This window comes from Spodoptera frugiperda, chromosome 5 (genome assembly GCF_023101765.2).
Source record: "Spodoptera frugiperda isolate SF20-4 chromosome 5, AGI-APGP_CSIRO_Sfru_2.0, whole genome shotgun sequence".
NCBI lineage: Eukaryota > Metazoa > Arthropoda > Insecta > Lepidoptera > Noctuidae > Spodoptera > Spodoptera frugiperda.
In genome coordinates this window covers 2,356,484-2,372,365 of record NC_064216.1, presented here as the reverse complement: position 1 = coordinate 2,372,365, position 15,882 = coordinate 2,356,484, and the positions used below count along the sequence as shown (strand labels likewise).

The 15,882-nt window shown below is 36.2% G+C and overlaps 1 protein-coding gene across 1 annotated transcript in view; it reads right to left on the bottom strand.

Moving 5' to 3' along the window:
• Positions 1-15,882, bottom strand: part of LOC118271907 (diencephalon/mesencephalon homeobox protein 1-B) — a 63,375-nt gene that overhangs the window by 2,278 nt on the left and 45,215 nt on the right. Inside the window, exon 10 of the mRNA XM_050693798.1 lies at positions 316-455. Within this exon, the coding sequence (XP_050549755.1) occupies positions 316-455 (140 nt within the window). The remainder of the gene's footprint in view (positions 1-315; positions 456-15,882) is intronic.

Here is a 15,882-nt window from a genome sequence, read left to right as displayed (position 1 = left end):
ACAGTGTGTTTATCTACGCTGTTACTTCATAGGGAATTACTTCATACGTAAAACGTAAGACAAGATTGAGAAATATATCCATCTAAACTATGCAAACGCGAATCTTTAAATGGCTCAATATGAACTGCATTTCAAAGATGAAAAATCAGATTTCCAGAAAGCAAAAATGGTGTGTAAATAAAGAAAACGTAGCTTCAATTAAAAGTTCCTCTTTAATTAAAGATTTCTTTACTATAGGTACCTGAGCTATCTCTGTTCCCTTCAATTCTTGCTCGCAATTAACATATAGGCTTTAGTTTTAAGTTCATGTTTTACCTTTAAGTGGGAAGAAGGGCTGCGAGAGATGGTTGAGGTGCTGCGAGAGATGCGAGAGATGCGGCGGCAGGAACAGCGGCGGCGGGGGCGCCGGGGGCGGCTCGCCGGCGCCGCCCGGAGACGTGCGGAACGCGCCCGTACTACGGCAAAAAGAGATTATTGTTAGATAAATAAATTAACAAATAAATAGGTATGTAGTATTGTTACATTATATTTTGAACTCGGTTTCCTAAATTAGGAACACTTAACAGACTGATCATTTTCATCAGGTGTTCATCATCAGCATCAACAGAAAACGTCTACTGCTAGATAAAGTTTTCCATCCTTAAATGGCTATCTCAGCTCGGGATCGCAGTTAAGTATCCGATGTTTTAATGGAATGATGCTACTCATTCCTCGGTGTATAGTCTTAGGACATAACCGGGACCAAGCTGTTAGATGACTTAAAAAATGGAAGCTGTGTGAAGAGTGAATGAAGATAAGTTAATACCGTACATATGTAGTAGATATGTATCCCGATTACGATAAATAATATTATAACTAAATGCAAACAGTAAACAGAGATACAGACTAACAACTTTCATTCATTAAAATACACAAATAAATTGAACAGAAAAATTACATCGGCTCAATAATAATATTTATTTTGCAGCAGATAAAAAAAAACTCGATATACGTGCGCAATTTGATCAAAAGCGTATTCAATTTAGTGTTTTAAATAAAATATATATCGTTGTGTATTTCCACGCGATGTCTAGATAAATAAAATGTTTTATTTAAATAAGTTTTGTGATGGGAGTGTGCGCATATCGATGCGAGAGCCTGGGCTTTGATCTCGGGAATGAAATTTGTGGGCAGTCGCGCGAGACTCGGACCAGAGGCGAGCGGGTGACTCGACGCCTTCAAATACAAGTGACAGAATAAAGTGATTGGACGGTTTTGGGGAGACGTTTACAGACTTCTTATTTGTATGTGGTTGGTTATTGCTATAGTACAATAATGATACTTATAATCATGAAATAGAATGAATAAGCTCGAATGCAGTACCACAAAAACAAACAGCATTGATTGTTTGATAGCTGAATGAAAAAGTTATGAAGATTAAACAATTTAGAAGTACTACCTGCAATCACTCGACACACTATTTATTTATTTATACTTTATTGTACACCACAAAATAACATAGGACAACATAAATAAGCACAGTGTACAATGGGCGGTCTTATCGCACAAAGCGATCTCTTACAGACAACCTTTGGATTGGACTGATACATTAATATCCAAAGAAATAGAAAAACTACTAAAGGTAAATAATTCATAGAATCCAATTAGCTAGAACAGTCTGACATCACTCTTACTGCATCTTTATTGGTAGAATCAGAAAATCAAAAGGCTAGTGATATGTCGACTTGCTAGGCAGGTCGCACACAGGCACCTCATCGCACAGTCTCTGTATCTGGCAGTTTACAAAGAATACGTGATGGATGTTACGACGCGTGTCAATCCGATACAATGTAGTCTTTATATAGGTATCTACGGAATTCAGTAGGTATATTCAGATGAGTGTTAAAAAGAAAAAATGTATTTTTTATAGGTTACCTATTAATAAACATATTGCAACTAAAATAATGTTCAGACTAATTAATTTTATTATAAACTAGGTAGCCTGGCAAACTTCTTACTGCTTCCAACATTTTTTCACACCTTTTAAACCTGACCTAGGCCAAAATCTGCCAAATCGGTCCAGCAGTTCTCGAGTTTTAGCGAGATTAACGAACAGCAATTGATTTTTATATACATAGGAATATTTTTAAATAATATCGTTTATGATATCTTTATTCGATTCGTTTTGAATAATCCGATAGTTCAAAAGAAAATAACTTTAGTCCCTTTTAAGGCAAGTCTCTCTTCCTCCGTCTTGGGTCTGTCTAGATTTGTATAATCAGTAGTAGTACGTAATAGAGAAAACTAAAAGATATCGTCTGATGTTGTTTACAGAAACTATTGCAAAATTCAGCGCTGGGACGGGGAGGGAGGGGGTAGACAGAGACAATGAAATGAACGCTGGGCCGAGGTGTCGCGTCGCTCCCACATTCCCTCAGTGCATACTTGATGTACCGCGACGGGGCGAGGCTTCAGACATAGGAGGTAGCGGAGATGGGTGAAGAATTTACTTTACAAATGCTATCTCTTAATGTTATTTTAGATTTTTCTTAGGATAGCTGATATACATATATCACTCCATAGAATACGAGTATACGACCGTCGACCGATTTCGAATCGAAAACATTATGTATTTTTATTTATTTAAATATGACTTACTAGCTGACCCCACAAACTTCGTACCGCCTCAAACATTTTTTTATCACCTATTAAACCTTCCCTGGATTTCTACAAATAATGTATACTTGGTAAAGTATGGCTCATAGCTGTAAGAGCATTCGATACCTGTCGAACTATCGGTTGATGCAGAGATGTGTCAATTAAAGGTGTATGTATCTAATATCAATCTTGTCCCATCAACGATACAATACATTATGTATTTAGAAAAATTCATCAACTTTTTTAACTTCAAAGTAACTGTCAACAAAGCGGTTTGGTACCAACCCAAATCGCTGTACCACCCGCTTATACCTTGGACATCATCACAGAAATTCCCTCCGGCACTCGTTCAATGGAATCAAAGGATTTGCGTTCATTACAGGCTGTAATAATTGATGTGCAGCAGCGACACTAACAGTTTTAGTGTTGCCTGCTTGTTTGGCCAACGGGGCGGACGTCACTAACGTATTGACACCTCTTTCAATTCATGTGACCCGTGCACGTATGGATGATGGTTGGAAGTTGATTTTTTTTGTCTGTTTCCATTTGTTAGGTGTAGTGTGATGGTTTGGAGTTTTATTTTGGGAGATTTATGTCTGTTTTCAACAGTCTGCTAAATTTTAAGGAACGCCTTAGATAAGTTAGGAGTCATTTATAAGTAGCCTATAAATTATACCTAACATTATAAGTAAGGGGTAAGTTTAGGTGCCACATCGCGCTAAGTAACTTTAAGAAATGGTTTAAGGGTAGTTATGTTGTGATGATTTGATGATTCGATGAGTGACGAGTGACACATAGATAGTATACAAATTCCTAAAACACTCAGACTCGAACCTTTTATTACCATACTACATCTACACAATTAGTTTAATTATAGCTTATCGACATAATTATTTTATTCAAATTAGTTTTGTCAAAAGATCGTTTTAAATATCTACTTATACAAATAGAACAAAACCGAAAATTTTATTCAACCCTGCACTTAATCTTAGGGAATCTTTTCCCCACAAACTTGGTGATATCAATGATTCTCGTTGGGAAATTTCATTATGTACATCGGGGGTCAACTTAGGACTGTGTAACGAAGCGCGCCTCTATTAATTGATTTTAGAGGGCCGAGGGGGGAGGAGGGACTTTTGGAAAATGTCCTCCTTGAGTCCCCACTAATATGAATATTCAACTAGAGTAGAAGCGGGCTGGTTGTAACAAAGAGAATTAATATTACAGCTAATAGCGTTAATGTTTTGATTAGACACGCCTGCTGAAATTGAGTGGCATGTAATATTCATAAACGTTGTTAAGTAGTTATTGTAGATAGACGCGCTGACACCGAGCGACAACTTTGTGTGTTTGTTATTTAGTTATTTATTGATAAATTGTGTATAAAATTTTAGTTTAGAATTTATGGATAATTAATCGCATTGTATTTTACAAAAATATATGCGTATGTATAACATTATAATGGCTCATTAAAATTGTATTAAAAAACTAGTGAAACTAAGAAATGACTCGTTCGTAATACATAAAGCAAGCAGGAAAAAAAATCAGTTTTCATTTCCAGTCAAAAGAAAAGAGATCTTGGACACAATACTTTCATACTTCATATTTTGGTGGACAATACTTTTACATTTAATATTCTAGTTTTTTAAATTGATAAAAAGCTTAAAAATGAACTAAAATATCGAAATGACAAACTAATTCTTGAATTTTCCTTTATAATTCACAATCATGGCACAGATCTTTTTCTTTAAAAATACCTAGTACATAAATACATATAGTACATACATATCTTTACCACGAAAACGCATCTACCACGACGTGTTAGTACCTACGTATCAGGAATGCGTCCTTTAACCTATATTTAGGTATGTGTGTCGGCGGTCGGCACGGCTAATGACGCCGCTCAATTATTCATGCAATTAACTGATTATAGCGACACTACGCCCCCCCCCCCCCCCTCGCCGCGTAAGTAGACGACTACTAGATGTGTCTATGTACGTGTGTAGTGAAGGAATGGAGAGGAGATAGTGTTGGGTGTCTCGGAATTTTAGGAGATTGATAGAAAATTAAATAAATATTTAAGAACATTGTTATTTTATGTTTTTCTAACAACAATGCTTATCTTCTTTTTACAAATCGAATATTTAGAGACGTATGGATGTTACTTTTATAAATCAAATAAAATTTCGATGAAGCGAAAGAGGTATGTAAGATTCGTAGCAATTGGCGTTCTTATTGTCCTACCAACCACCATGGGAGAAAGACGTGAGGTTAACTATGTATGTGTGTATAAAATTTAGATGGTTTTAACTTGTAAGTTAAATTAGGGCCAAGATTTTTGTCATGTCCACGCTCGGCACTATTTCATCTTATTTGACCAGAGAGTCATTATCAAACCTTGCTAAACTAAACCGCTATTTCAACTAACAAACAATTTCTTAATTTAAAAATCATAAAACAGACTATACTATTATACAGTTAGACTAGACCCACAACAAGTCTTAAAACTAGCTCAACATCTACTAGAAAATGTACACGAAACCCAATACATGACCGTAAGGCCCGTCGCCACCCCGTATCACATAATTAGTGTCAATTTATCATCGTGCATTATTAATTTTCATTTGTGCAACAGTAAGCGAGGTAAGTGTGTATCCAGTTAGTGGGCCGACTATATTTCCATCATTTATTCATGGCAACGTGTCAGGCATTTCATGAGGTTGAATATCAAAGGCATAGACAATCAAATAACGCAGAGACACGCCCGTTTTGTGTTGTAAATTGTAATGTTGATGGCCAGTGAAGGAAATTAGGTGGCGGCTTTATTTTTAATGTTTCGTATTTAATTTAGCTTTAATTTAATTTGATTTTTACGTAATAGAATCTGGGTCTTTAGAAAGATTAACAAAGAATGGAAATCTAATTCCTTCCGAAAGGATGATTTAAGTCATTCGTGACTTTGAAGTTACTGATCAGCGCACTACGCCAATTATCTAAGACTACGTCATGTCACAACTACGCCATGTCACAACTACGAAAAGTCACACACTACGCAACCTACAACTGATCAACAACAGCACACCCTCGATACAACACAAAGAAAAGAAAGAGACAGAAAACATTCTTACTGAATTCCAAAACAGTATAACCACACAAGCCGTATACATTTAAATTAGCTAATTTACAGCGTTACTCGCAAAAGGAAAATATTAAAGCATCCTAACACTCAATTTATGTATATCTTTAAGGAACAAATTTAATTCTTGCGCGAAGGTGGGCGGGAGACTGGAGAGGGGTCTAATTGCCAATTTTCTCTTTACGCCATTTTTTTCAGCTTTTAAGGAGAAAAATTCGTTAATGCATATTTAATAGCCGTAATCGTCTCTCCCTCTCAAGATATTACAAGCCACCGACTCCCGCTTTTAAATACAGCGGTATGTTTATAATTTATATACAATTTGGTTATTTAGTCGTTCGTAATCTGTTTCTCGGATAGTGGTCAGTTTGTTTTGTTTTATAGAATTTTGTAGATATCTTGGGCGTTATGGTTTTGGTTTGGGGTTTTGGTAAGTGCTACTAACCTTGGGAATCTTGTCCTAAGTATGAGATTCAAGTTAAGTAAAATTCTTAATAACATTGAAATCAATAGGATAAGTGGTACGTATTGGGCATATTTGAAGTGACGCGAAAGGAATGGTATAGAAATGATAGAATATATAAACAATAGTTTTTAAACTAAATGTAAATGCAATTTATAGGTATCGGAAACAAATAATAGTATGCCCGTACTATTTAATCAATTTGATACTCATGACATTCACACCACTTATTGAATTCACCCACTGAATAAAATTAAGAGTACTTCACAACAGGATTTATAAGTGGTATCAATATCCATTCATCTATATCATGCTTGTTTATATTGCCTGTGTCTATGTTTGGAATCATTTAGAAAATCTGTAGACCAATATAATACAGTAAGCAAAGTTTGGGTTATTAGCTCGTACAATTCCTTTTTCTCAGTCTGCTAGGTACCTACAATTCTTAGAATTCATGATTACTTTGAAAATTCTCGTGAACAAGAACCTAAGTTTGTTTACTTAACAAAGCAGGCATATTACATGTTATAGATTTGTTATACCTATCTCAGCGTACAGTCCAAGTCCAACCCAATAATACAAAGAAACCTTTCCGCTTGACATTTGTTCCGAGCACGAACTATCTCGAGTCTCCAGGGTGGCGGCGATCATTTTCTTTGAGTTCGCCATAATCCCTCCTCATACATAATGCGCGCATATAAATTTCAATTTTAAACCGGCCCGGTTCGAGTTTCACCCATTTGTGGAATTACGCGTTGGGGAGCGCGGGGTAATCTGGTAATGCGTCCGCGTCGCGACCTTATAAATAAACAAGCTTTCTTTTGCACTCGTCTTGGCGTCACTTTTCTACGTTTTTTATTATTTTCATGTTCACTGTATTATGTAGAAGTGCGCTGCATAAGGCATTATTCGAGCACTCACATAAATTACACAGAACTACAAGAATAAACTGCTGTTACGGATTACAACTGCTTTGTGCTCGCTTCTTGATACAATTTTTATAGTTTTAACAGAATTTCCTAGAGGTAATCTTGAGAAGTACTAACTCGGTACTGAATAAAATGAGTAGACACAAGCGACCTAGTTATATTGTAGCAGACTCGTATTTTTATGGAGTAAGATTGTGTTTCCGTAATATTATTATAGTACTATCTTATCTAATTATAATACATGTCAGATCAATAATAAATAATAATTGTTTTAGCACTATTATCTAGTAAATGACTAAATCAAAAGAACGGCTATGTGACTGGATTAATTACATTAAAAATAAAATAATAAGTTAAATCTTTCTCCGCTCTATATTTATCCCGTGCAATCCATGTAACTTAAACGCCAATCAAAACTAACTGAACCAAACTACATTTACAAAAAAAAAAAAACAAGATAAACACGCTAACCATAATAATAAGCTATTAAACCAAACAAATAATTGTACAAGTGTAACTAATCGGGAGTGACGGAGCGAGCCCCACTTGATTGCAACAGTTGTACCACCACAACACAACCCTACATCGCCTCGAGGACATCAAAACTCTATAACAATGAGGGTTGAAAGAACTGGCTTTGTTCTGATGATCGTTGGTGAGTTTTTGCATATTTTTTTCAATGTTGATAAGTCTGCGTTTGGCCACCAACCCGCTTACTGCCAGGACGGCGAAGCGAAGTAAGGAATATGACTGTCCAAATATAAAAAAAATTGCAAATCTGATGATTGGGGTTGGGCATATGTGGACAGAGTATAATGTGACACTGGTGAAATTTATTAAACTCTTGATTTGTTCTCAGTCTATGATACTATAAAAAGTATATTGTGTCTCCCATAAATCGAATGGGATTGGGTAAATCCCACTTATGGAATATGAAATGATACTATAGATAAACATCAGTTTCAATTTTAGACTCCGTCACATTATTCTTTTCTCACCACATCCCAGTTTTCCATTGTTGACATCAAATTCAAAATCTAGAAAGATGATAGATCAGTCTTTTTACTGCTTACTTGTAAGACAAGCCCTAACCCCATCTAACTCACATTTATAAACAAAATTTTAATTCTACTACTGTAAACTATAGAATACCTACTATAGGATAATAGACTATTTGTAAAGAGCACATAACTCCAAAAATCCTCTTTTGGATCAAGTCCCGTCAGTCAATCGCCGCTAATCCGGGCGAAACAAATAATAACATTTGCCCAAAGTCCCAAACCCACCGCCGCTAATGTAACCGCGACTCCCCGCGGACTTTAAACTGCTTACATTGGTTAAAAAATCCCCAACCTCCCTTATACAGCGCATAAGCCGTTCCAAAGAGCTCCTTCTAACAATAAGGATGGATAAATGTGATTTTAAAAATGTATTTTTGTTATAATTTATTTAAAGAAGTTTTTAAGTTAGCTTGTGCACTTCGTTTATCGAGTTTTAAGTTTTGATAGATGAGAGGAGATCATGTTATTAATCTACTAGCTCAGTAAGAATCTCAGTAACACCAATACGAACCGAGATAATAACACTGAATCTCAACTCAGCACCATCATCCGATCAAGTAAGCCATAACAGATATGATAAACAACCAAACATATTAATCTAATAGAGGGCATTTCAACCGAAGTGTGGGGCCATTCTCATAAACTAAATCGAAACACATTCGTTCATATTACACATATGAATTGAGACGGCATCGTCGCACTGACTCATAAATTTCAATGAGAACATCGCGAGTTATCAAATTAGAAAAATTAAAAGTGATAAATAAAGTCCAATTAAGCGTTATTGCGTAAAAAAGGCATAAATTAATGCGTTAGTCGCGCGTTCCGGCGGGAAAACATGTGACGTGCGACAAGTGACGTAGTGATGGGAACCGTTGGGTATTAATGCACGGGATTTTTTGCGAACCGATATTTTGGGCTAGACAATATATTTTACCGTTTTATTTTTTGTTATAGATTATTGTTGTCTTTTTATTATATTACTTCATGTAATTAGACAACTATGGTCTAATACACCACATATGTATTTATAACTCATATTAGATTAGACATTATCCTTTTAAGTTCTTTCGTAGCATTCATTTACGTTTTGGGTTAGATACCGGGGTTGATTAAATTAAGAAATTAGTACACCTATGTTTTTTACTGTGAGTACCAGTCAACGAGGATTATGACATTTTATTGGCCTTTGCCTTACCCTCACAATGGGACATTTAATATGATTAACAAATATGGTACCCGCACACCGTAAAACTAGGCCTATATATGCTCCAGAAAAATGTGTGTACTCCAAGTTGCAGTTTCATTTCACATATTCATTCACATAAACAAGTGCTATCTCCGAGAAACAATACATAAAACCTAATTAGCAGCGCATTGTGTGTGCGTAATAAAATGTAAATGAGTCAGGGCGCGCATAAAATTAGTTTTAATAAAATGCGCATCTAGCCACTTAGTGTTAGCGTCATAATGTTTCGCGAGCTAACGTCAGCGTGGAACGATTCAACTGTTCTCGCTAATCAAATATGCCATTCGCATACAAGACAATCATCATTTCATAGTTTCGTTTCAGGAAATGTATGAATCAGTGATAATATCTTGATATTCCGATATGCACTTCTAAGATGCATTAATGGAAAGAGTAGTTCAATAAAATTCATTTAAAACTTACAAACCCGGCGAACTCCTTATCGCCATCAGATGGCTTCGCTTGTTTTTGTATCACTGTGTATGCGCTTTATGAGAAAAATGATTTTCCGTTTTCCTGCTTTTCTCTTGATTTTTTTTTGCTAGAAACCTCACGGATCCCGGTACCTTTCCAACGAATGCAAATCCGTGCAAATCGGTTTGTGCTCTGGAGTAGGTCAGAAAGGAAAACCCGATTTAGAGTGTGTTTATTATGTATTTTTTTTATTGTATAGTCAACAAACCAAAATTATAATAACTAAGAAAAAAAGTCCAAAAACATCGACACTCCCGACATTACCCACACGTTTCCCATCACTAGTCCATCACACGTGTTCTCTAATTACGCGCTTAAATTGTATTAATTAGTGAGCGACTGAAAGGGTTCCGTCACAATTAAATGGCATTTTAGTAGCTACGGAACCCGCTATTGTTCTCAGTATAGGGGTCATTAACATAATTTTAATTTTATTTGTTAATTACACTTGATATGATATGATGATATTAATTTGACGCGTCTACGCATTATTTGGTTAGACAAATATGTTGCATTATAGTCAAGTTGGTGTTGATTCTAAGTGACGCATTGTTCGTGCTTATTTACTGCGATGGGGTACCAAATATAGTTTTGTATTAGAAGAGATATGAGCTAACCAAAATGATTTTAACAAGAATTTAGTGTCAAATGCATTCGAATTTGTGTCAGCCACGGTTTCAACTCTTAACTAAGTTGAGGGAAGTACTAAAAAAGCATACAAATAGATAAGTATAATTTACCAAATTCAGTACAAAACGGTAAAAAACTAAATATACACTACTTATTACAACCTAATGCAAAAACAAGAACCGATTTACACAAGGCGTATCAAGTCAAGTAAAATATACTCGTAGAACTAAATTGCGTAACATGAAACCTGAATAATTTTGGAGGGAGAGTAAGCTGGGAACGTTACTAACATCAAAAGGGGGCTATTATGAAAAATCGTAACACGTTTATTGGGCGGACCATGCTACATTATTCATGAGTGAAATTGCTCCTTCCCAGTTACCTGTGAACGTTGCTGTTATTTATAACCGTTCCGGATAATAACCGTTATTGGGGTGCACGCCCCGCCCTAGTCGATGCTAAACTTAGATTATGTGCTGTTATTTACTGTTTGTTTATACGGTTTTTAACGTTTCAGACTATATTTCGTAGGCCACACGCCCACGGAAACAACCTTTAAACGACTACGTTTTAAAGGTCGTTTTCGATAGTATTTTGGATAAACTCTGTCAGATAAATAACCAAATTTGTATACACGTAGTTATCAGCACTAACAAGGAGTCCGCTCAATAATGAGTCACTTATATATCAGTTTATCACAAGAAAACGTTTTCTTCGAATCTAAATAATCCTAAAGTACAATATTTTCTATTCCACGTGTTTCAGTGGAACCTTGTCATAAGGAATCGAGTCACGAGTCGCTGCGACTGTCGGTAGCGTAACCTGCTTACGGCACAAACACTCGTGATTGCTAACGACACCGGCACGGCATCGGCACGCCACCGGAGGCGCGACGCGACGCGACGACACGGCAAATTGAATCAAACGTTTTTCTCTAAGGGAGGATTAGTTAGCTTTGTTCAAATTTTTGGTATGATTTTGTTGTTTTTACTTTATTTTGGATCTTTATTTTAGGTTATATGACACGTAATGTTGCCTCGGATTGCTCGGTTGATGTTAGTTAAGGGTATTGGTGAAACGCTTTGATTTATAACACTTATCAATTTAAATAGGTAAGCTTCTCTTATTTTCTGTCTGTCAACTAAGTTATTATGTAGCCACATCTAAAATGATACGAAGTAGGGAACATTGCATCTAAATTGATTAACCTTTACATAACCATTGATGTCTTAGTGTAGTGTAGCATGCAATCATTATAACGAGTCATCAAATAAATCTGTATTGCATGCCAACGTCTGCTGCGGTATGCTGGCGATGATGATGTTGTATGAGGGTTAGAATAATTGACATTTACAGGCTAAAATTAATTTATTAATTGGCTCCAGTTTGTACAATGAATAAATTGCTAGTTACATAAGAAGGAACATCGAGAATGCCATACTTTAAACAATATTATTTGATCTGTTAACGGCGCACACAATCACAGAGCAAATCTCCGTGTACAAATATCCCGACAATCAATAAGTATCCTTGATCCGATTATCCCGCTGATAAAACGCGAGCGACACAAACACAGCGCGTTGATTATAAAACTGGAGCACAGCAAACGAGATGATCCGAGCGCGCGGCGGCGGGAACCGCGCTCCGCTCCGCTCACCGTAAGCAAAAACTCAATTATCATATTTTATACCTCATAATACTTACGAAAAGATATTCAATTATATAATTTTTCCTCTGAAAAGGGAATCCCTTTTCATTTCTCATTTGGATTTTTCTCTTAAGCAATTACGAGGCAGCCCGGGGGAGCGAGAGATTGGCTCCGCGAATACATTTGCACGCCGCGCGCCGGACGCGCCCGTTCTAATTTATCTTTTAACAAGGAATGGAATGTTATGTTAACTTATGCGCAGACCGCGTTAGCTCTGTTTTCGTTTAATAAAAGTGTGTTTCGCGGATGATTTTATGAGTTTCGGCGAGTTATGAATTTGTTTGTGCACGGAATAGAAATGAGCTCATTTCGTGCTCCCCGGCCGACGTGGTGTGTGGAAATTATTTATCTATTATTTATACCACAGCTTTACCTACTCACAAACAGTAAAACAATCTCGGTCCCGAGATATTCGCTTCGATTGCCACAGGTCTGTCAAACTCGTCCAAACATAATTTGCGATGGAAGGACATTATGTTTGTAACAAACGAAGTTCTCGCTCGGCAAGTCCGCTCAAGCGGCTCGGCACAATTCGATTCCGACAAGCGGCGGATCGGATTCGGGCGAAACTCTGGTAATCGTATCGCGCGGCCGGGAACACAAATTATTCGTGCGCCGAAACTGGCTAACTTCGTCAACCCTATAAAGGAGGTAAAGAACAAAGCGGAACCACAATTGGCCGTGGATCCTCTACCTGAGTCGATGGAAGTTTTAAAAATGGCGGCTCTTTGAGAGCAAACTCGATAAGGGCACGCCCGCGGGACGCGTAAATACAATTTGCAAGGAATCGCTCGTGCCTTTGACGTGAGTCGCGAGTTGTGAGAGCAGCGAGCGCCCTCTGTGTGATACGTAGATCTGTCGACGAGTATAAGTGAAAAATTTAATATAGCTCCGATGAATATTTAGCGAGCTCTACAAACTACGCTAATGCGATATCAAATCAATTTGTTTATTTAGTTTGAGAAGTCTGGCGCAAGGGACATCTGAGAATGTTGGCTTCTTATTTTCAGATGTAATATTTTAGCTTTAAATTATATTATCGTAGCGGATAGAGTCTTAAAGTGTATCAAATAGATTTTTTATTTTTAATATGATCACAGAATAAGCTCTTCATTCGCCAAACTTATTCGATTAGCACAAAGCAATAATAAAAGCCAGCTACACAATAATGAGGGTGGTTTTAAATTAGTCGGCGCCGTAATTCATTAGTATCGACTTGGACTTCAAACGGAAATGACGTGGCGACTCCTTTTGATTGATGATGCGATCTTAATATTGTTATTTGATTGAGATAATTAATGCGATCTTAAGAAAGTTCTAAGTAAGTTAATGAATATTAGTAAGGGAGGTAGGGGAGGGATGGGCACTTTTTCACAATTTAATGCATAAAACATCAGATTGTGTAGATAATCAACATTTATTGCCACTTCCTATTGCTCCATACTTTTGGCTAGATATCTCATAAAGAACTTTCTTATAATAATAATCAGTCTCCTAATTAGGAGGTAATTAAAAAATTAAGTCAAAAGTGCCCAAGGCTCCCTATGGTAGGGAGACATGGGCACACCCTGTGGGAGGCTTGGGCATGGCTTGTAAAACACTTAACATTTATAATAGACTCCAAAAATAAATGTAATAACAACAAAAAATATATCACGACTTATCTTAAATTAGTTATAACCCATAAAGGCTTATATTTATATTTATCAGCTGTCGTTATTATTTTTGATCCTTTTGATACCTTCTATGGCTCGTAATATCAAATCTTTCGGAATTTCTGGTCGCAAACCTTTCTTTTTGTAATTAAAAATAGTTCAAATAGTGTAATTAAAGCAGGTAATTATAATTTTGAAAAGACCTCCTGTACGCAATATAAAGAAGAGAGCATTGGACATGCCCAAACCTCCCTCACATCCGACTGCCCATTGCTCCCTCTGTACACATTTTCAACACAATTTACTGGTATTTTTTTTTGTATAGGTATTGAAACGTGAATTTTAGTTTAATTTATTAGTTAGTAAATATACAATAGATATATAATAAAAAATACACATACCTTTCGTTACTTTTTTCTGTATTACGATCCGAATCGACTACAAAATATTTACTTTTACGAGCGCAAAATCTTCAAATGTGTTTGTATTTGACAACTGACGGAAATAACAGATATTCTATGGATGAACAGTTTTGCCAGACGGTAAAGTAAACTACCAAATTAAGAAAAAAGAAAAACCTATGTCAGGATCAGAATAAAAGGGGGGTGCCCATGTCTCCCGACTGCCCATCCCTCCCCTACCTCCCCTACTTATTGTTAAAACACGATGATTGTAATTTCCGAAGCAGTAGGCAGAGGTCGTTATTTTTTATTATAGATTTTTTTTAATTAAAGCTGTATATGAACAAATATGCGACACAATTTCAATCTTTATATATTACTGACAACTGGGAAAGATTAAAAATATGTGGTTTCTAATAACATCAGTAAACAAAACATTGCTGGGAAATTCGAAATCGTCAAACCATCATCTTAAGGAGACACATTAGGGGTGTGTACTGCTAAGAACTCAATATATGTACATAGTCAAATAGGTAAGTATCACTTCTACATACCCTTCAATTCAATACCTAAACTCAACCCGTAGGTATTCGCGTTACCATAGCAACGCTGTACACACCTCCGAAAAACATTTTCGGACAAAAATGCACCCTACCCCTAAAAAAATAAAATATGTTTTTCTTTGAAAAGTGAGAGGTGAAAAGAGTTTTATAGGACAAATGTCGTTAGGTTCTCGGATCGGTGTCGTGTCGTGTTAGTTTCGTTACGGCAACAAGCCGGACGGGCTCCGGTTGAATTTAGCGTTGTATCAATATTAGTTTAGAGTTATCTGGGAATTGGTGCCTTTTAACTGTTTGTAGTTACTCTTAGAGTTTGGTAGCACCTAGTTATACTGTCAGTTTAAGGGTGAAGATGTAATAGCTACGTAGATATAATAGCCAAGCTGTGAAACTATGTGACCGTTTCCACTGATACTAAGTTTAGTATATAGCTGTTTAGTATATAGTACATAGTTATGTAGCTGCGCGAAGAAGATGCGCAGTTCGAGTTCGAGTATCCAATGTATCGATAGTAGGGAAGCCATCCGTAGCACGCATCTTTCTATATAAAAAATATAGTTTTTTTGAGCCCGTTTCTACCAGGATGATTATGATTGGTGGAAGCCAAACGCATCGACAGCAACTTAGTATAGCATATCTCTGGTGTAAAAAACCCTGAGAGTGATGTTATTTACTTGTGATGTTATTTACTTTACTCTTATTATTATAATTAAATATTTCTAAATTTGTACAGTTGTATATTCAACTACTTCAAAAATCGTATTTTTAACAACGAAACAAAACTGAAGCTGTTTTCAATCTCATTCGGAAAATGTCTTTGGTATATGAGTTGTTACTCAATACTTGTAAATGCTTTCACAAAAACCGTACTACAGGGAAACCTTAAAAAAACACAGACGAAAAAAAGACATTTAAGTATGACAAAAGGGTAAAATATCATATTTAATTACCCTTGTACAATTTTACCCGCATACGGTCA